A 23258-nucleotide genomic window follows, 5' to 3' on the forward strand; every position below is an offset into this window, starting at 1 on the left:
AAAATGGACTAAATCCATTCTCTGCAGTGCACATTCCTTTGCTCCCCGACACACGTAAACTTGGTAAGACTGTATGTTATATTTCAGACATTCAGCGTAAGTTAATCGATTATTTACAACCCTTTAAACCAGTACAAAATACTAAAAAGATTCTTACCACTACAAACAGTGGAGTTATCTTCACTACTGCAAAAGAACTGAGATTTGACCCAATCAAAACACACTCCATTAATTAAAAATCACCTGTTCCCGTTGTGTTGCTTCCCCCACAGCTTGGGTGGCTCAGCTAAAGCACAGTTTCTTCTTCAGAGACTCTTCCTACTACCAGTCTCTAGTCAAGTAAACTATATTTATTCATTCTTTGATTAAAGACAAGCTCTCTCATAAACCTCCATGTTGATCCCTCCCTGGAGGGCTATGGCTTATCTTCTTCAGGGTCTAATTTGATACTTCAGCCTCCTGCTTTGCAGGGGCTTTATTGCACCTCTCCCTTGGTCAACCGGAAAAGGCCTGAGTTTTTGGATTTCATGTCTCAGAAGTCACAGTTAACGGTGCTGAAGCCCGGCAGAGTGGCACGTCCTTTCATCCGAAGGTCGCTCTCCAGGCCCGTGTTGATCAACTGGATCAGGCTCTTCTCAAAGACGAGAGGATGGTAGCTGCCCAGTGTACATGCAACGTCGTGAAAGTTCTCATGGTAGTGGCAAAGGCTCGTCTGCCTCGTGGAGGGAATGTATTCGTACACATGAACCTGCTCACAGAGCGCCATCATCAGGATGATTCCTGTAATGTGAGCAGAGACACAATTAGGACATTTTATGTTAACAGGGGCCTCGTTTTTCACATAAAATATTAAACTTTTGTGGTGTATCAGGGACGGTTTGTGTGCGGGTCTCTGGCCCAGTAAATACGCTCCTCGGTGGTGTCTGTGCGCCTTGCTTTGAGTCTAATCATCTGCAGTCAATTAAAGAGACAAAACCCTGCGACCCTGAAAAAAGGAACAAGCGGCTCAGAAAATTGATGGGTGGATAAAGAGACTTGCTTGTTATAGTTGTCTGCGGATGTTTCTTAATGCAGCACCTGAAGAGCTTCAAACTAATGAAATAAAGCATGTACAGTAGGTGGCAATATGCACCTATTCATCTTGGTTGCAACACGCCAATGACCAAGAAAGAAGAAGAAGGTGATGATTGTTGTATTGCTGCGTTCACACCGAATGCATCTGCCGCACAAAATGTACCGCAGGATCAAAAAATGTCTCCATTCCCCACCCACCAGTGACACATCCAACTTGGTGAGTTTCACTGCCTGCTGAAGCAAGAAGCTGTGCTCCTTTGTCTCCTCTCATAAACATAAACCACCAGTGAAAAAAGCCGGTGTGATTAGCGGCTAATGCTATCCTAGCTCAGTGTCGACTTTCAAAGCTGAAAACTACAGAGAGAACTTTTACCTGCTACTACCACCTCCTCACTGATTCTCCTCCACGCCAAATCCTTCCTCGTCCGGTTATAAAGGCCGAGTCATACAGCTCCAGGTGGTCACACACAGCTTCTACTCCATGGTTGAATGGGTGAACAGACCGGTGTCCGTGTTGACGGCCTGACGTCATCGTCACAAAGACTCTGACTGGCTTTCATCATGCAAAACAGTCGCAGGAGTTCAATATTTTCAACTTATGCGAATGTGCCGATATGCGTAACATTGGGAGCACGCTCGAACGGGCAACGCACTTGAAAGATGTGTCCCAGATGCGAAATCTATCTATTGACTTTGTATGTAATCTGAACATACGGACATTTCGTGATGCATCCGGTGTGAAAGCAGCATATGACTCGTCTTGTACAATAACAATAAAGGCTATCTATCCATCTATCTTTCTATCTTTTTTTCAACAAATGCAGCAATGTTACACAATTTGTATTATGGCATGTTGTCAATATTTCCAAAACTTTTACTTATTTTACTAAAAAATACAAACTGGGTCAGTAATTCAATTCCACAAAAGATGTTGCACATATACAGAAGTAAGGAATCATTCACATAATACAGTATCTATTATTTTAACAAGAGCTAAATCACTAAAGATTGCACTTACAGCAGTTCATTCTCATGCAAACACTTGTCAGTGCTCAGCAGGACTTCAAAGCTCGCTGAGAAAAAAGAAATAAATATTCTATGAAGAATAAGAGCTTGTCTGCTGTGGGGCGTTCAAACACTGATATGTTGCTAACCTAAAGTTCAATGAGTTTTCTTATATAACATGCAGAATTGTTCTTATGTTGGTACTTGTTCATGATGTTCTTATACCGTTACAGCCAATATTACTGGATGAGGCAAACAAATAGGGGTGCAAATCTTTAGGCACTTCACGATTCGATTCGATTACAATTCAAGGGGCTTCGATTCGATTCTAAATCGATTATTAATGTATTTTGATGCATGTTTGATTCACAAAATATCTGTTGTATTCACTGTGTCCACGCACTGTATAAAATATATATATTGTATGTCGTTAGACAAAAGGAGATACATTACCATTCATTATCCTTTATTACACTAATGGAAAAAGTATGTGAACTGAAAATGTACAAGTTTTTGAAACAAAGGTAGTAACAGCCTTTCTTGTAACATAACTTCAATTAAAAAAAAAAAAAAAAAAATGACATGACATTAGCTTCCAGTCATTAGAGATAAAGTGCGCTGTTATAAGATGTCCACACATCACTGTCACTGCTATCCTACCAGCTTTCTGGAGCGATGCTATGACTTCTGTTTTGGTTGGTTGTAAAGCTTCAGGATGGCCGTATAAATAAAGTACTGTCGAGAAGGGATGGTATATCTAGGCTCCAAAGCATGCAGCAGCGAACCAAAGCCCTGATTTTCCACGACCGAGTAAGGACGTAAATCCTTACCAATAAATGTTGCAATCGACTTATTAATCCACTTTCCCTTTTCCGAAGACAGTGGAAGCTTTGTTGGGACTTGTTCGCGCACGCACAATAATACTTGTGCACGTACACACAAACACTCGTTCGCACACAAACACTGCACGCACACACAAACACTGCAAGCACACACAAACACTCGTGGTGCGAGTATACACAAACACTCATGGTGCGCACACACGCAAACACTTGTGCACGCGCACACAAAGCTCTGCAGGTAAATCAAAAGGCTCTGCGTCACGGCCAGTGACATAAATCCATAAAACCATTTAGTTGTTTGCTGTCCAAAGCGGAGAATCCACCTCCTCCACCCGCAGCAGCTAAAGTTGCTTCTTGCATGGACTTTTCTTCCAAAAACAACAAACTTCCACAAGAACAAGTAATCAAACACGGGAGGCGGACTGGTACTCATCGTTGTCTTTAGTTTGTGCCACGCGCACACAACACACACACACACACACACACACACACACACACACACACACACACACACACACACACACACACACACACACACACACACACACACACACACACACACACACACACACACACACACACACACACACACACACACACACACACACACACACACACACACACACACAAAACTAATCCTACAGCGTTTAAAGCGCTCCAGGATTCATTGGTATGAACTAGGGATGTCCTGATATAACATTTTCACTTCCAATATGATACTGATATTGCCACCTTGCATATCGGCCGATACCGATATTGATCCGATACGATATCAACACGAATCATACTAACATTTATTACTTATTTTGTAGTGTGGAATGTTAGAAAAAGCTTGATCAAGTGATGTTACTCAGAGAACAATTTTCAGCAACAGTAGGTTACTTTGTTGGAGTGTGAACCACAGTCACATATGGATAAAAGCACTGGAGCGGAAAATTTTATCGGTGATTTTAGATGCAGTCCGATAAAATTTGATATTCATTTTATGGCTGATATCGGACTTATATCCGATATGAATATCGGATCGGGACAACCCTAGTATGAAAGCGCTTCAAGTTTGCAGATCTTGCTGTTCTTGAAATGCTCCCACACATATACATATAAAAAAAGTTTGTCATACCATTCCGACCACTAATGCGCCCAGGCTCATCTCAGCAGCGTGGAAACTAACTTACCTGGAGAGTGAATTTGTGAGCTTTCATGATTCAGAATCAGAATTCCTTTATTAATCCCAGGGGGAAATTGCTTTTGTTACAGCCACAGAACACATCACAAATAAAATAATAAAAACATTAACAAAGACAAAAGAAATAATACAGTAAACAATAAATAAGTGTATAATTAAGTAAAAGACTGTTAAAAATAGGGATCAGAAACACACATTGCAGTAGTGGAAATTAAGAGATAATAATAATAATAATAATAATAATAATAATAATAATAATAATAATAATAATAATAATATATATACCAATATGATTCAGATATTTACAAAGATAATACAAATATACAAATATGATTTAGATATGTACAACAATCAAGCTGTGACGTTACAGTGATGAATTATACAGTTTGATCACCACAGGCAGGAATGATTTCCTGTGGCGTTCTGTGGAGCACCGTGGTTGGATCAGCCTGGTGCTGAAGGTGCTTCTGTGACTGACCAGCACATCATGGAGTGGGTGGGACTCATTGACCAAGATGGGCTTCACCTTGGACAGGCTCCTCCTCTCTGTCACCACTGTCAGAGTCCATTTTAATCCCCACAACGTCACTGGCATTGCGAATGAGTCTGTTGGTGTGTGCGACCCTCAGTCTGCTCCCCCAGCAAACAACAGCGTAGAGGATCGCACTCGCCACCACTGACTCATAAAACATCCTCAGCATTTTCCTGCAGATGTTGAAGGACCTCAGCCGTCTCAGAAAATAGAGGCGGCTTTGGCCCTTCCTGTAGAGGGAGTCAGTGTTCCTCCCCCAGTCCAGTTTATTGTCAATCACCACTCCCAGGTATTTGTACTCCTCCACAATGTCCACACTGACCCCCTGGATTGAAACAGGGCTGACTGGCCTCTTGGTTCTCCTCAGGTCCACAATCAGCTCCTTAGTCTTTGTCACATTGAGCTGTAGATGGTTCCGCTCACTCCATGTGACAAAGCTGTCCACAGCAGCCCTGTACTCCACCTCGTCCCCCTCCCTGATACATCCAACCACTGCCTAGTCGTCCGAGAACTTCTGGAGATTACAGGTGTCAGTGCAGTAGCTGAAGTCCGTGGTGTAGGTGGTGAAGAGGAAGGGAGAGAGTACAGTCCCTTGAGGGGCCCCGGTGTTGCTGACCACTTTGTCAGACACACAGCGTCGCAGGCGAACTTACTGTGGTCTGCCAATTAAGTAGTCCACAATCCAGGAAACAATGGATTAGTCAACCTGCATCTCTGTCAGCTTCTCACCCAGTAGAGTCGGACGGATGGCGTTAAAAGCACTGGAAAAGTCAAAGAACATGACTCTCACAGTGCTCGCCGGCTTGTCCAGGTGAGAGTAGACACGGTTGAGCAGGAAGGTGATGGCGTCCTGAACTTCAACCTTGGGCTGGTAGGCAAACTGTAATGAGTCCAGGTGTGGTCTAATAGACGGTCGGAGCTGCACCAGGATAAGTTTCTCCAGGGTCTTCATGTTTTGGGAGGTCAACGCAACCGGTCTGTAATGCTTGGAGCCGCTGGGACGTGGCGTCTTTGGAACAGGAACCAGGTAGTTGATGATGCTGCCAGTATGCAGCTCTTTCACTTTGAGATAATGCTTAACATCTTTAAGGTCAATATATTTTAAACTTTAAAATAAAATAGGCTATACTGTATTCCCAAAGCTATTCCAAAACAGTTAAATTATTCCATGACTTTTCAAGACTGGAAAATTGTTTTTTAAAATTCCATAACTTTTCCACAAATTTCATGATCGTGTGGACCCCGCAAATACCTAATCTTTTTTCCAATCTTTTTTCTTTGTAAATACAGTACCACCAATGTATTTACAAAGCTGCCAACATTGCTCTTTTCCCAACAAACTGCCTAATTGAAAGTGTAGTGTCACTGTGAATCACTGTATGCCACAACCACACAAAACAACTCCTCCCACAGTCCACCACAGTTCTATGTCCCTTATTTCAGGCATGCTGACCTGCCACTAGGGGGGAAATTCAAAAAATGCTCTGATTATGGGCGTCACTCCTGATACAGTAAGACACGCCCACTCAGACAGTGACAGACCGCTGCCTGCTTAACTGCTATACATAATACACAGCTCACAAGCATAAACACACAGCTCCACAGACCCTATATTCCTCAAACACAGTCCCTGCTCCACTTCCACCCATGAGCCTCAGAACACCTCGGCCTCACATACACACAAAGACACACACAACATGTTCACGCACACGCAGAGACAGACGTGGATACACACACCATGTGTCTGTACATACACACAAAACTTGATGAACCCTCTGATTAGACCAGAATCTGCTCTTTATCAAAGCACAGAACCAAAAACCGCAGGAATGCATTGAGCATTAGACTTCCACATTAAAACTGTCAATCAATGCTCACCGAGGACTGTGATTGGAGGAAACGCACCTCCCTCCTTTAAGCTTTTATAGGAGGGGCGGGGCCAACAGCGACCGACACGCGATGGTCACCAGAATCTATCTCAGCCAATAGCAAAATTCAATTGTAATAGCCAGCGTTCATCCTTAGAGGCCAGTAACTCTGACATTAATGTCTACTAAATACGCAAAATGTAGAACTGTAGAAGGGGGACCACACTATCTAAACAGAGACTCTCTCACTGGGTAGTGGAGGTCATTCAGTATGCCGATAGTGCACTGAACATCCCGGTGCCTCAGGGCATAAAGTGCCATTCTATTAGAGGCTTGGCCGCGTCATGGGTCGCCTTGAGGGGCGTTCCCCTGCAGGACATCTGTGCTGCAGCCACCTGGTCCTCATCATGCACCTTTGGACGTTTCTACAGGGTGAACGTTGCTGGTGTCCAGCCTATGGCAATGGCTGTGCTCACCCAACCAACCGTACAGTGTACAGGGCCGAGGTAGAGGAACTATCACGCTGGTGCTCAGCAAACAACCTGACCCTGAACATCCAGAAAACAAAAGAACTGATCATGGACTTCAGGAAGATCAGACAGGACCACACCCCCCTCCTCATAAATGGAGAACAGGTGGAGACTGTCACCACCTTCAGGTTTCTGGGCACCCACATCTCCGCTGACCACTCCTGGACTGTCAACATTATGGAGACGGTGTCAGTCCCCCGACCCATATTTCACAATGATTTTAACATAAAATCAAATAAAAGAGCTATCAATTATAAAAATCTGAAAAAAATTAAAATCTCAAATCTAGAAACACCAAAACATAAAACCATTAGATGTGCTCTATTAAATATTAGATCACTGAGATCCAAATCTCTACTAGTAAATGACCTTATCTCAGAAAATAACTTTGATTTATTCTGTCTAACTGAAACATGGCTGTATCAAGATGACTATGTTAGTTTAAATGAAGCCACTCCTCCCAGTCATTTAAATACTCATATGCCACGAGACATAGGCCGTGGAGGTGGTGTAGCAGCTATTTATCATTCCTCTCTCCTAATCTATCCTAAACCAAAGGCCAGTTACACTTCCTTTGAAAGCCTGGTTCTAACTTTATCTCATATCGAATCAAAAACCTGCCAGCCAGTCTTATTTGCGATAATTTACCGTCCTCCAGGCCCTTATTCTGAATTTCTATCAGAATTCTCTGAGTTTATATCAAACTTAGTCCTCAGTTCTGATAAAATACTGATAGTAGGAGATTTTAATACCCATGTGGACAAAGATAGTGATAGCCTGAGTTCAGCCTTTATGTCCCTAATAGACTCAGTTGGCTTTTTTCAAACTATTAATGAAGCTACTCATCGTTTAAATCATACTCTTGATCTTGTTCTAACATATGGCCTTGATATTAATGAACTAAAAGTCTACCCTGAAAATCCTCTGCTATCAGATCACTTTTTAATATCTTTTAACATTATCCTAGAGGATCTCGCACTGTGCAATAAAATAGTTAGGAGTAGAAATCTATCCAACAGTGCTGTGGCTAAATTTAAAGAGGCCATTCCTGCTGCCTTAAACTCAGTGCACCATCCAATAAATAACTATGATATTAATTATAACCCCTCTCAACTGGATCTGCTTGTCGATAGCTCTGCTAGTCTACTAAAATCCACCTTGGACTCAATTGCCCCATTGAGGGAAAAAACTATTAAACGTCAGAGGAAAGCTCCGTGGTTTAGCTCTGAAACTCACACACTCAAACAGACAACCCGTAAATTAGAGAGAATGTGGCGCTCCAATAAAACAGAGGAGTCACGAATACTCTGGCAAGAAAGCCATAGTAAATACATGACAGCCTTACGACATAGTCGATCTACATACTACTCCTCACTAATTGAAGAAAATAAAAATAATCCGAGGTACCTTTTCAGCACTGTAGCCAGGCTAACACAAAGTCAGAGCTCTATTGAGCCCATGATTCCTCTAGCCCTCAGCTGTGAGGACTTTATGACATTTTTTAACGATAAAATTCACAAGATTAGAGATAAAATTAGCCACTCCCTGCCTTCACCTGGGCCTGCTGTACCATTAAATGTAAATAGGCCTAACCTAAACTGTTTCACACATATAGGACTTCAGGAACTTAACTCTATTATTTCATCCTCCAAACCATCGACCTGCCTTTCAGATCCGATCCCAACTAAGCTGTTTAAAGAAGTTGTTCCCCTAGTCTGCCCATCTTTGTTGGAGACAATAAATATATCCCTATCAATAGGCTACGTGCCACAGTCCTTTAAAGTAGCTGTAATCAAACCCCTTCTCAAAAAACCTACTCTTGATTCCAGCACTTTAGCAAACTACAGGCCTATATCTAATCTTCCTTTTATTTCAAAGATTCTTGAGAAAGTTGTGGCAGCTCAGCTCTGTGAATTTCTTCAAAACAACAGCCTGTTCGAGGACTTCCAGTCAGGCTTTAGAGCTCAACACAGCACAGAGACTGCTTTAGTTAAAGTAACTAATGATCTACTCTGGGCTTCAGATGAAGGACGACTCTCAGTGCTGGTTTTATTAGATCTTAGTGCAGCTTTTGACACTATAGATCACTATATTCTACTAGAGAGATTAGAGAAATTACTTGGAATCACAGGGACTGCCCTAAACTGGTTTAAGTCCTACCTATCTGATAGGTACCAGTTTGTACACGTGAATAATAAGTCTTCTGTGTACACTAAAGTAAGCTACGGGGTTCCTCAGGGCTCTGTGCTAGGTCCAATCCTCTTCTGTATCTATATGATCCCCCTTGGTAATGTTATGAGAAAATACTCTGTTAACTTCCACTGCTATGCTGATGATACCCAACTGTATGTATCAATGAAGTCAGGTGAGACAAATCAGCTATCTAAACTTGAGGCCTGTCTAAAGGACATTAGGGCCTGGATGGACCAAAATTTTCTTCTTCTCAACTCAGACAAGACTGAGGTCATTGTACTGGGCCCGCGACACCTTAGAGAAACCTATGCTAGCCTAACTGCCCTAGATGGCATTACTCTGGCACAAAGCACAACTGTTAGAAACCTTGGGGTTCTATTTGATCAGGACTTATCCTTCAACTCTCACATAAAACAAACTTCAAGAACTGCCTTCTTTCATCTCCGTAACATTGCTAAAATCAGATCTATCCTGTCTCAGGGCGACGCCGAAAAACTAGTCCATGCTTTTGTTACCTCTAGACTGGATTATTGTAATTCTCTTTTAGCAGGCTGCCCGAGCAAGTCGCTTAAGACACTTCAGCTGGTTCAAAATGCTGCAGCACGTGTACTGACTAAAACTAGGAGAAGAGATCACATTACTCCTGTATTAGCCTCTCTGCATTGGCTTCCCATAAAATATAGAATAGAATTCAAGATTCTTCTTCTCACTTATAAAGCCCTAAATGGACAGGCACCAGTCTATCTCAAGGAGCTTGTAGTGCCATACAATCCCCCCAGAACACTACGCTCTCAAAATGCTGGACTACTCGTTGTTCCATTCATCTCTAAAAGTAGTATAGGAGGAAGAGCTTTCAGTTATCAGGCCCCACTTCTCTGGAACCATCTACCAACCACGGTTCGGGGGGCAGACACCCTCTCTACCTTTAAGGTTAGGCTCAAAACATTCCTCTTTGATAAAGCTTTTAGTTAGGAACCAGCTCATAGCTCATAATTAAGATGCAATAGGCATAGACTGCCGGGGGGGGGGGTCTGGCATGCTCGGTTGGAGAGAGGTTGGAGAGGGCGTTAAGAGAGAGGTCATTTAGGTTAGAGAGGGACCGGAGAGGGTCCCATTCCTCTTTCAAACACTCCCTCTATGTCTGCTTACTCCCTTGTGTGTTTGCTCCTGTACTCCTTCTGGCTTTTGTCTTGCAGGTCCGTGGGATCCTCAGTGTGGAGTTACAGAGACTCAGCGGCTCTGTCTCCACCCTTTTCTCTGCACACACCCAACACAGCATAACGTGGATGGCTGTTCATCATAGGAATGGGATCCACACAAGGTTCCTGCTGCTTAACAGAAGGTTTTCCTTGCCGCCATGATGAATTCATGTTGGGTGTGGGATACATATGTATGTGTATATACGTACAGTGGTATGCAAAAGTTTGGGCACCCTTGTAAATGTTCATGATTTTCCTTAATAAATAATTGGTTGTTTGGATAACAAATTCCAGTTAAATTTATCATAGGAGACAAACACAGTGATATTTGAGAAGTGAAATAAAGTTTATTCGATTTACAGAAAGTGTGCTAGAATTATTTAAACAGAATTAGGCATGTTCATAAGTTTAGGCACCCTTGCATCTTATTGATTTTAATACTCTTAGCACTAATTATTGGAACTCAAAATTGTTTTGGTAACCTCAGTGATCCTTGATCTCCATACACAGGTGAATCCAATCATGAGTCAGGGTATTTAAGTAGGAAAATTCTAGGTGTTTCCTCTTTGCATCTTCTCTGATTAGTGGCAACATGGGAGCCTCAAAACACCTCTCAAATGACCTGAAAACAAAGATTATTCATCATCATGGTTTAGGGGAGGGATACAAAAAGCTATCCCAGCGATTTAAGCTTTCAGTTTCAACTGTGAGGAACATTGTGAGGAATTGGAAGACCACAGGCACAGTTCTAGTTAAGGCCCGAAGTGGAAGACCAAGAAAGATCTCCGAAAGGCAGCGGCGCAGGATGGTGAGAACAGTCACAGTCAACCCGCAGACCAGCTCCAAAGACCTACAACATCAGCTTGCTGCAGATGGTGTCACTGTGCATCGTTCCACTATTCAGCGCACTTAACACAAGGAGATGCTGTATGGAAGAGTAATGCGGAAAAAGCCTTTTCTCTGCACACGCCACAAACGGGGTCGCTTGAGGTATGCTAAAGCACATTTGGACAAGCCAGCTTCATTTTGGAACAAGGTGCTGTGGACTGATGAAACTAAAATAGAGTTATTTGGGCATAACCAGGGGCGTTATGCATGGCGGAAAAAGAACACAGCATTCCAAGAAAAGCACTTGCTACCTACAGTAAAGTTTGGTGGTGGTTCCATCATGCTGTGGGGCTGTGTGTCCAGTGCAGGCACTGGGAATCTTGTTAAAGTTGAGGGGCGCATGGATTCCTCTCAATATCAGCAGATTCTGGAGAAGAATGTCCAGGAATCAGTGACAAAGTTGAAGTTGCGCCGGGGCTGGATCTTTCAACAAGACAATGATCCTAAACACTGCTCAAAATCTACTAAGGCATTCATGCAGAGGAACAAGTACAACATCCTGGAATGGCCGTCTCAGTCCCCAGACCTGAATATTATTGAAAATGTATGGTGTGCTTTAAAACGGGCGGTCCATGCTCGGAAACCATCAAACCTGACTGAACTAGAGATGATCTGCAGAGAAGAATGGTCCAAAATACCTCCCACCAGAATCCAGACCCTAAGATCAAGGATCACTGAGGTTACCAAAACAATTTTGAGTTCCAATAATTAGTGCTAAGAGTATTAAAATCAATAAGATGCAAGGGCGCCTAAACTTATGCACATGCCTAATTCTGTTTAAATAATTCTAGCACACTTTCTGTAAATCGAATAAACTTTATTTCACTTCTCAAATATCACTGTGTTTGTCTCCTATATGATAAATTTAACTGGAATTTGTTATCCAAACAACCAATTATTTATTAAGGAAAATCATGAACATTTACAAGGGTGCCCAAACTTTTGCATACCACTGTATATATGCATATGTGTGTATCCATAAAATGAAGAGTCCGTCCTTAAGACTGCTCTACTGTAAAGTGCCTTGAGATACCATTGGTTATGATTTGGCGCTATACAAATAAAGATTGATTGATTGATTGATTGAACATCAGGGCCCTGGTCAAAAAGGCTCAGCAGCGGCTACACTTCCTGCGTGTCCTCAGGAAGAACCACCTGGAGACGAAGCTGCTGCTGGCCTTTTATCACTCCTCTGTGGAGAGCGTGCTGACACACTGTCTGAGTGTGTGGTATGCAGGCTCAACAGCCAAGGACAGGAAGGCGGTGCAGAGGGTAATTAACACTGCCCAAAAGATCATCGGCTGCCCTCTGCCCAGCCTGGAAAACATCGCCACATCCTGCTGCCTCAGGAGAACCAAGGCCATCACAGGAGACCCCTTACACCCTGCCCACCCCCTGTTCGACCTGCTGCCCTCTGGAAGACGCGACAGGTCAACAAAGTCTCACACAAGCAGACTGAGAAACAGCTTCTTCCCCTGGGCCATACGGACTCCAAACACCCATGGATATGCACACACACACCCACTCACGAACAATCTCCCCAACCCCCCCCTAGCACCATAAACTGTTATTTATTTCTGTAAATTACTCAATTATGTCTCATTTTAAGAGAAAAAACACCTTTTTTTTTACCTTTTTAAATGTCGTGCGTTGTCTTTTTATTACCTTTGTACATACTCAATGCCCTTGTTTTCGCTCCTGTCTCTTAATTTATGTTCTGTGGTGTACTGTAGCTCTATGCGAGCACCCCTCAAATTTCGCTGTACCACCGAGTACAATGACAATAAAGACTATTCTATTCTATTCTATTCATGTACTCACCCATGAAGCCAGATGACGTAGGATTTGGCTGGATGTTCACCTCAGTGTTGCTCTGAACCAAATCCCACACTTGCCATATGTAACTGGGATGGAGGATGTAGAAGGGCTGCTCAGGATGTAGCTTGCGGTGCTTGACATATGGATCAAACAGGTTGAAGTCTGGAGCAGCATACCACTGAGCGAATAAACAGAGACAGAGGGAAGGAAAACAGCAATTTTGTGATCTTGATATTTTCTTTTTATATGTACATATATTGCAGACTTCTAATGAAATTAGCATCTAGCTCGTCTATGCAGTGTTTCTCAAATAGGGGTACTCGATGGCACTACAGGGGCTACTTCAGAGAAGGAAACAGCGGAAAATAACAAATAAAATGTCAGTCTTGGTCCAACACCAGGAGTGAGATGACCGGAAATGATAAAAACTATAGAAAAAAATCTATTCAGGAGCCACTAAATCAGTGTTTTTCAACCATGGGGTTGCCTGAAATTTTTGAAAAATTTAAATAGATTTTTGAAAATATTTAATTATTATTTTTAAAAAAAAATAAATAAATTAAACAACACACCATCTTAAACAACTGTATTTCTATACTTTCACTTTGTGAAATATAAATCTAGTTCAACTAAAATGCAGTAAAAATATATCTGAGTTCAAACATGATCAAAAACTAACCTAGCAGCTTAACACTCCAGTGAGTGTTTGAAGCAGCTCATTGACTCCGCTGCTGTGATAAACACACACCGTGAAGCAGTGTTTGTCGGACTCACAATCACAATAGCCATGTGTTTTACTGTAATGCACAGTTGTTGTTTTTTTTTGCTAAAAAAGTAACAAGATTGTGTGGCTAGCTAAAGAAAATCACTTTGGTGAACACTGTTAACCCTTGCAAGGCATTAAGTCTGCGTCTACAGACATGCCCACTCACACATATGGATGAAGGCCCCAAAACATCCCGTTTATAGAAGCGTCATTAAAGGGACGTTTTAAAGGGCTAAAACTCCACAAAACAGGCAACTTTGGGAAAATAAACCTCAAATACTATGTTGTTGGAGTTCTTAGAACAAATGGAGATATTCCGAATAAAATCAATAGGTAATGACCCTTTAATTGTCTTTACCATGATTGACTGGATCCATTCATTTAATAAATATAAATACAAATATAAGTTTCAACTAAGAAGATTATTTCCTCATTCGGCTTTGTTCAGCATTAAATCTCAAGCAGCCAAACTGAAAAGAAGCACCAATTCAGTAAATTTCAGAAACTTCTTTACCAATAGAGTGAAAATTGATAGGTTTTAGGCAAAGTGGAAGAGGGAATATTAAGGTCTGGAACATTGTTGTGTAAATTGTGTGATAAACCAGTGCTTTCATGCTGACCTTGTAAATATGCAATAACGAAAGAATAATAATCAGGCGAGACAGGGATGTGATAATCAGCCTGATTATTTCAATCATTGAGACAACAGGCCACCCTTAGCAGGAGAATCCATTCCTATCACAAACCTGATCAGAGTACTTCATGTTTTTATTGATCGTGGCAAAGGAGCATTCCCTGAATGACAATTAAACCAGTGTGAAAAAGAAGGAGAGGAGGGGGCTATAGGTGAAGGATGAAATATAGACAAAAACATGCTGTGGTAACACGTGCCAGCCTGCATGAGAGTGTTTGTTAAAGGCACAAAGGAGACACACAGTGGGCAGAGACAGATGGACATGAGGCAGGGGAGCCGTATAACTGTGTATACATCCCATAGTGTTTGACCCCTGCGTGAAAATGAGTTTGACAGGCCTGGATTAAAATATGCATCTCAAATATGCAACTTGTGTTTGGTCTTCCAGGTTTAAAGTGGTCAGAACCTATACTTTAAGGTTATCAAGGTGACTGAGAAACAGCGTCAGAGGAAGCAAACGCACATTGATCGAGTTGAGGATAGAAAAGCCTTAAAATAAATGAAGGAATGCATTATTTTGTGGGTGTAAAAAAGTGACCAACACAATATTAGACTTATGTACTATTGGTGTAATAGTCAGAATACAACATTTGTTCCATTACAAACACAAATGTAATTGTATTCCATTGGACTTTGATGGGATAGAAGTTTTGATCCAACCCAGGATCAATGGGTCAGTGCGGCGCGATGGCTTCCAATAGCTGCTCTTACATGCACATTTGTTGTGAATGCACAGGCATGTCTGGGGCTTAATATATCTTTAGTCAGGCCAACTTTTGTCAAAGCTATTTTCAGGATAAGGACAAACAGTTCTCTTTCATAATATTTCATGAATTGTCTCACTCTATTTTTTACTTGTTCTTGTTCTACATCACCTGTTTTTATTATTGGTTAAATATTTTTTACTTGGTGTCGTTCTACCTCACCTTTGTTAATTTCAATAAATGTTCCTTTTTTTAAAATTGAGACTTGTCCCATTTGTTATCATCATTGTGTAATTTTTATGATGTAAATTGAGCGAGCAAAAGCAGTATCGGCTCCAAATATCAGCTCAAGAAAATCGGCAGTCCATATTGGTCATCGGCTAAGGCTGATGGAAGAAAAAAACTGGTATCGGCATCGGCCCTCAAAAATCCATATCGGTCGATCTCTAGTCATTTTTCACTAATGTGCATATTACTCCATTTCCATATTATTAGCGGTTTTCCGGCATCACCACTACGTGTTACCAAAAGCATAAATTACAATAGAAACTTGCCTACACAAAGATGGTGCAAAGCACACACTTTAGCACTCACATGTCACTCTTGATACACCCAACTTTGGCATGTGCCACTCTTTTCTGCATATGCTCCCCTTGTTCACAAGGCTCCAACCCTCACTCCCCGTGAGAACCAGTTCACCCGGCCCAGTGACCAATGTATTGTGAATATTGGTATTGGATACTCTGTATGATACATACCTTGTGTAGGTCTCTATTGTAAGGTGCAGGGTCCCAGGCCACCAGAGTTACATTCTTGTAGATAGAGTTAGTCGTAAATGAAAAATGAGATTGTGTCAATATCTGTAAAGGGAAAACAAATTCAAGTTTAAAATGTGATTTAATATTATTAGATAAAAGAACTGCCAGCCACCAGTGGGAGAGGTCACTTCTAATCTGATTTAAGTTAGAAAATATTCTTAGAAATACAAGCACTTAAGCAAAAATATGTTATCTTATCTTGTAGCTATACCTGCTTAGAACATATTTACAAAGTGTGCTCAGCACAAAAAGATCACAAAATCTATCTTTTGTATGTATTTTGAATGAAAATGTTTGGTTGATTTTTGGGTTAGAGTTCATGTGACCACTGCCTGGGGTTAATGGGTCAATGACGTAAAAGGATTTCACTGCATGATTTGCATTGATATTATGATGTAAATAGAAATACTTTGAAATCCTATACAGGACTATTATTTAACTAAACAAAATCCCATAGTAGGATTTTTTATGAATTCAATTGCAAATTATGGTGGAAACTAAGAATTAGGCCAATAACAAAAGTTCATTTGTAATGTACCCTTTGTTGGCAATGACCGAGGTCAAACATTTTCTGTAACTCTTCACAAGGTTTTCACACACTGTTGCTGATATTTTGGCCCATTCCTCCAAGCAGATTTCCTCTAGAGCAGTGATGTTTTGGAGCTGTTGCTAGACAACACAAACTTTCAACTCCCCCCAAAAATGTTCTATGGGGTTGAGATCTGAAGACTGCCCAGGCCACTCTAGGGCCTTGAAATGCTTCTTACGAAGCCACTCCTTCGTTGCCCGGGCGGTGTGTTTGAGATCGTTGTCGTGGTGAAAGATCCAGCCACGTTTCATCTTCAATGCCCTTGCTGATGGAAGGAGGTTTTCACTCAAAATGTCACGATTCATGGCCCCATTCATTCTTTCCTTTACATGGATCAGTCATCCTGGAGTTGAGTTTTTACCAAAAAGTTCTATTTTGGTTTCATCTGACCACATGACATTCGCCCAATCCTCTTCTGGATCACCCAAATGCTCTCTCGCAAATTTCAGATGGGCCCGGACATGTACTGGCTTAAGCAAGGGGACACGTCTGGCACTGCAGGATTTGAGTCCCTGGCAGCGTAGTGTGTTACTGATGGTAGCCTTTGTTACTTTGGTCCCAGCTCTCTGCAGGTCATTCACTAGGTCCCCCTGTGTGGTTCTGGGATTTTTGCTCACCGTTCTTGTGATCAATTTGACCCCACGGGGTGAGATCTTGTGTGGAGCCCCAGATTGAGGGAGATTATCACTGGTCTTGTATGTCTTCCATTTTCTAATAATTGCTCCCACAGTTGATTTCTTCACACCAAGCTACTTACCTATTGCAGATTCATTTTTCTCAGCCTGGTGCAGGTCTACAAGTTTGTTTCTGGTGTCCTTTGACAGCTCTGGGCTTGGCCATAGTGGAGTTTGGAGTGTGACTCTTTGAGGTTGTGGACAGGTGTCTTACACTGATAATGAGTTCAAACAAGTGCCATTAATACAGGTAATGAGTGGAGGACAGAGGAGCCTCTTAAAGAAGAAGTTACAGGTTCTGTGAGAGCCAGAGATCTTGCTTGTTTGTAGGTGATGAAATACTTATTTTATCAAGGGATTTACCAATTAATTCATTAAAAATCCTACAATGTGATTTTCTTGATATTTTTTTTCTCATTTTGTCAATCATAGTTGAGGTATATCTATGATGAAAATTACAGGCCTCTCTCATATTTTTAAGTGGGAGTACTTTAGTAATTGGCGACTAAATACTTTTTTGCCCCACTGTACTAAGTTACTACATATTTGGTATCTTTTTATGCATTTAATTTTTTTTTTTTACTAAAAGAAATGCAGTTGGAAATAATATTTAGGTATCAAGTCATTGAGCCATGTATGCATCACACAATGTGCTTGCTGGTGCATTTGTTTTATCCAGCCTGGTTTATCAGTTAGTCACCTGTGTCCAAAACTCAGAGCAAGAATGTGCATGTGACGATGAGAAGCCTGACTTGTAAAGCTAAGGTAAGGCTGCATTATTCATCAATTAATAATCACCTGAAAAATTAAATGTGATCAGACTGATTGGGAATGATTGGTTGACCGGAGCCACGGCTAATAAGTGCAATGACCAATTTATAAAACCAAGACAAAAAACTCGACCATGTTGTAATGATGCAGATGTGACCATAGTGCGCCAGCTGCAATGCACCAGAAATTACATCGGACACCGTAGAGTTAAAAACACTATGTTCTTTGGTTATCCTTACTCTTAACAGCAGCTAATCAACTGATCAATTAATAAAGGAAATATATCTCCTGGCTTTGGATGGAACCTTGACGGAAAAAATGGGATAGAGCTTAGAGGAGATCTTGCTAGCTGTCCAACATTGTGGACTGCATCTTTAACTAGCCTGAAACACATCAGTGTTAGAAGTGAACTAAGCTACCTAGAGCACAACCTGCAGCAGAAGCCTTACTTTATCACAAATGAAAAACCTTTGCTCAACAAAAGAACAGCTGCATCAGGCTGTGAATGCAAAACAATACAAAAAACAAAGTTGATGAGTAATCTGATCACTTTGTATCAATGTAACCAAAGCAACTACATTTAAGATGAGGTTATGTGGGTTATAAAAGCTCATTAAATGGAGAGAAACAGGCATCTTGTTGAATGCATTATTGCTCTTCATTGCATCATGATACATTGATTTCAATTACAAAATTATAGTAATCAACTCATATTGTGACTAGTGATGGTTTACAATTGTAGTGGAATGACCTTAGATAAAGATAATATCTTATAAACATAGTCACCTTTAACTATAGGCTCTGATATAACTCATTATGCACTATTCAGTCTTACCTGCGAGTTGATGAGGCGGATGGTGGTTTTGCTCCCCACGTCTCTCTGGTATTTTTTTGTGGGTGCTGAGTTGAAGCGTAAAACTGCATCGTGAGAATCTAAAAAGCAAACAGAATACAAATAACCTTTGATGCATATGATTGTGTAGAAAAAAATTGAGAATTGAAAAATCTACAGTTCCTCCTGAGTTTTAAACTAGTGGGCAAACAAAAGTCATGCATGTTTTTGGAAGTCATCTCTCTAATAAATCAAAGAAGTTCTGCGTGTGTGTGTGGAGCAAATTTCTCCGCGATGCGGTGTCTTTTCGACCTGAAACTTTTTTGACTGCTTCTATGTAATTTGAGTGTGTGCATGCATTATTTTGGACTTATTTGGTGTTGCAAAACTTTTATTTTAATTTTATGTAGCCCGGACAGCACATTCATGTTTACCCAGATATGAAACCTCTTCCGCTTCTGACCTCAGTGTGAGCGGGCGCTAGCGCACCAATCTGTTAATTTACAACCTGTACTGCTAAAAGTAAATTAGGTGTGTTACAAACATTGTTTTGAGATTACGGCTCCCAATTTTGATCGTGTCGTGGTACTTCCGGGTCTGTTTTTTTTTCTCTCAATTCTCACGCATTGGTCGTGAGACACGCATTTCAACAACCTGCGAGTGTGAAAGAGATGGACAGAGTCCCACACGGCAACCAGGAGAGAGCATGCACGCACGCACGCGCACACGCACACATGCACACACACACACACACACACAGTACTTAATATAAAACTATACTAAATTAGTAAAATAAAACAAAAAAACTAAACAATATTGATATAAAAAGTACACAAAACTATGTACACCTCTTTGTACATCCAACCTTCAAACACATTTTCATTTGGCCATAATTGACAACTCTACTTAAGCTCCCATTATGTGAATACATACTTCCGACAGGCACTGTACTAGTTTATATAATTAAGAAACACCCAACATGCATCAATGACATTGATAAGACATTTTAGTGATCATCCAAGCACCATCATCAAGTGTCACATGCATTGCACACGTATAATATGAACAAATTTAGGTCCATAGGGTTCTTTACATAAGAGACTCAATCAAAAAGCTGAAGGAATATTTTCTCCAAAGACACAGTTTGTCAATCTTCATTTGATCTAAAATTCAGTCACATGATGTATATTCATATGCATATGAGTCCTCTGCCTTATTTGAGTCGGATAAAACCTTTATCCTTGATAACAAATGTAGGATATCAGAATAAAATAAACAGCTATCATACGCTTTGTTTTGAGGTGTAATTAAGTCAAAATCATTGGACATCAATGTTGCTCAGCCTGTCATTCAACAGTTCATAGACTATTTAATTTATTAGAAATCTCTTCATAATGCAATTGGAGCATCTTGCTTTGCCCCCCACAAAGCAAAGGGGCAAGTATATGCCAAGTATACAGTATGCAATCTGACACTATTGTGGGTTTACAGTCCTCCTTCAGCAATACTAATGGTGGTTGTTTTGTAAATTATTTTAATTTATATTAAAAATTAACATTTGCTCCAACTTTTAACAACTTTGTATTGTTGAGTTGGAGCCGTTTCAGAGGGATGACCTGACTGGTTTCTTTTGGAAGAAATGAACCAAAGGAACATGAGAAAAGGAGACTCTTCTTTATTACAGCTGATGTTCAATTTTCATTCACACTCAGCCCCAACACAAATTCATCCACCTAATAAATGTCTGTCACAACAGTTACAAATTCATTCAGCGCATCAATCTGTCAGTTACAGTCGTTCCTCCTCGTTCATAATAACACTTTGACCAGGTCGTGTTTTCTGCCACTTCAATAATTCCAGAGAAGAAGCTCAAAGCAGAGCACTCAGAGCAGCTTCTGTTTGTTGTGTGTACACCAATTTAAAAAAGAAACACTAAAAATATGGAGTGAAATGTCCTTCAAATGCAGACAGTAAAGCAAATAAAGTGTTGGATACAATCATAAAAAGCATCTAAAACACTTATGAGGCATTTATAAGTTAGAGATGAAACAGTGTCCTGGGTGGACGAGGTTAGTCCTGATTTATGAAGAGGACGGCTCGGGTCCATGAAGCTATAGAAACCTGCTCTACGTGTTAATGTTCTACAAAAGAGCCGTTTCCTCTCTGTCTTCACTAATAAACCAGTTAATATATTCAACTACTATTAATGTGCTTATTTCTTCCTTTTAGTTGTTTTTTCCAACAGTAAACACTGAATTAAAGTAACACCTTCCTTGCTTTTTATTTGATTATTTTATCTCTTTTCTTTATTCTTCTTAATGCAGGGTATAGTTTTGCACAAATGTAGAACCTTGTTTTTTTTTCTTCATTTTTTTAATTTTAATAATTGTTCATAGATAGATATTGGTGTCAACTATTCTCTAGCTGGTGTAAGGATATAATTATGTATGTTGGATAAGTTTATATTCCCTTACCCCCTTTTTTACTCATCTTAAGCTCTCGTACCTTATATTCTCTAATAACACCTCATTTTGTATGTTTATTTAGGTTTTGTATGTCTTTTTGAATTTATGCTTGAAATAATAAACTAATTAATTTCCTTAAATGTTTTATATTTCCTTAATCTATTTTACCTTAGCATAGCTTACATTCCCTCATCTTATATTCACTTACCTTAAATAATCTTATCTCATATTCTCTTATATTATATTCTCCTTTATTATATTACCTTAAGTTATCTTATGTTGCCTTATCTTGTATTATATTATATTGTCTTTTCTGATACAGTATTCACTTATTTTATCTTATATTACCTTAACTCATCCTATATTACCTAATCTTGTGAATTTTGCAGTATATACAGGCCTATTGGCAATGACATCATTGAAAATATAAACAGCTGCTATCTTTTAGAAAGTATCCATTTCAATTCCTTGCTGGGAGATTGTACATTTACAAAAATTATATTTGAACTACACCATAAATGTACAGTTCTTTGCAGTTCTTTGTTACAAACTTCTTTGAAGCAGATAAAGAAGTTATGATTAAAAACAAAATTAAATATTTCAAAAAAAAAAGAAAAAGAAATGGAACTGTACAGAACAAAGGAAACTGAAGACATGGAGAAGTTCAGAGAAAATTGGAAGATGAGCGAAGACAGCTCCACCACAGTCTGGAACAAATGTGTAGCATATAAAAGAAAACAGACACATTTAAAAAGGAGTAAATTGTATTACTCTAAAACACATCAACCATTTAATGTTGTAAGCACTGGGTCCCACTTTAATATATTTTCTTATTTTTCTTTGAGTTACTTCGTTGTTTTTGTTTGTCTATGTATTTTTTTGTAGCCATTTGCCATTATTTTATTTTTAAGAATTATACTTGAATCTTTACCTACTATTAAATAATATCTATATGTTGACTTAGGGCCTATTTTTGATACACAGTATGATGCTTAACTAGCCCTGTGATGGACTGGCGCCCTGTCCAGGGTGTACCCCTGCCCAGCGCCCAATGAGAGCCGGAGATTGGCACCGGCAGACCCTCGCGACCCTGTGAGACAGGAGCAAGTGGGTTTGAAAATGAATGGATGGATGGATGGAAGGATGGATGGAGGGATGATGCTTAACTACAAATGCAAAACCAATGTTTTCAATATCTATTAAAAAAAATTCTATTTTACTACTCTTTTTAGTTCTTTTAGGATGAATTAGGATTCAGATGTGTCTGTACATGTAACGCTATGTTTGTGTTGATATAGCATTTTATTTGTTAATTTCCAGTCAGACTTTACATAGGGGCCTCTCATTTTTAGTGATCAAGGGAAAATGATAGAAATCACAGAATTAATTTCCTGTATATACCCTTAACTTGGATTATACCTTTCCTTACATGTTTTTCCAAAGAATATCACACATTTTCATCATATTTATCCACGTAAAGTGAGTGGGTAAAATGTAGCAAATGTTTCAGAGAGAGAACAACAGATTTGTCAAAAATTGTGCTAAATCTAATGCTACAAAAACTTGCGAGGCCATTCGGTCGCTGTGATTAATCTGTCATAATTTGAGCGTACTATTTTATCCTTCATATCTGAAGCTTAGATAGAGAACAAAATCAAATTATTGACAAGATTTAACTTAATTAAATCTGTATTATATTACTTCTTGCTGTGTTTAAGCCTGCGGACACAAACATCACATAACAAACATAAGGCTAAGGTGACCACTGTTGTTCACCATTTGACCACCAGAGAGCAGCAAAACGAAGTGA

At 40.1% G+C, this 23258-nt stretch overlaps 1 protein-coding gene across 1 annotated transcript in view; it reads right to left on the reverse strand.

Annotated features, from left to right (window-relative positions):
• Positions 1–364: 364 nt before the first annotated feature.
• The window catches only part of LOC114455509 (beta-galactoside alpha-2,6-sialyltransferase 2-like), a 77138-nt gene continuing 54244 nt past the window's right edge, over positions 365–23258 (reverse strand). Inside the window, exons 4-7 of the mRNA XM_028436806.1 lie at positions 18987–19084; positions 16058–16159; positions 13139–13313; positions 365–780 (exon numbers count right to left, since the gene is read on the reverse strand). Of these exons, the coding sequence (XP_028292607.1) occupies positions 533–780; positions 13139–13313; positions 16058–16159; positions 18987–19084 (623 nt within the window). The 3' untranslated portion in view covers positions 365–532. The remainder of the gene's footprint in view (positions 781–13138; positions 13314–16057; positions 16160–18986; positions 19085–23258) is intronic.

This window comes from Gouania willdenowi, chromosome 21 (assembly GCF_900634775.1).
Source record: "Gouania willdenowi chromosome 21, fGouWil2.1, whole genome shotgun sequence".
NCBI classification, from domain to species: Eukaryota; Metazoa; Chordata; class Actinopteri; order Blenniiformes; family Gobiesocidae; genus Gouania; species Gouania willdenowi.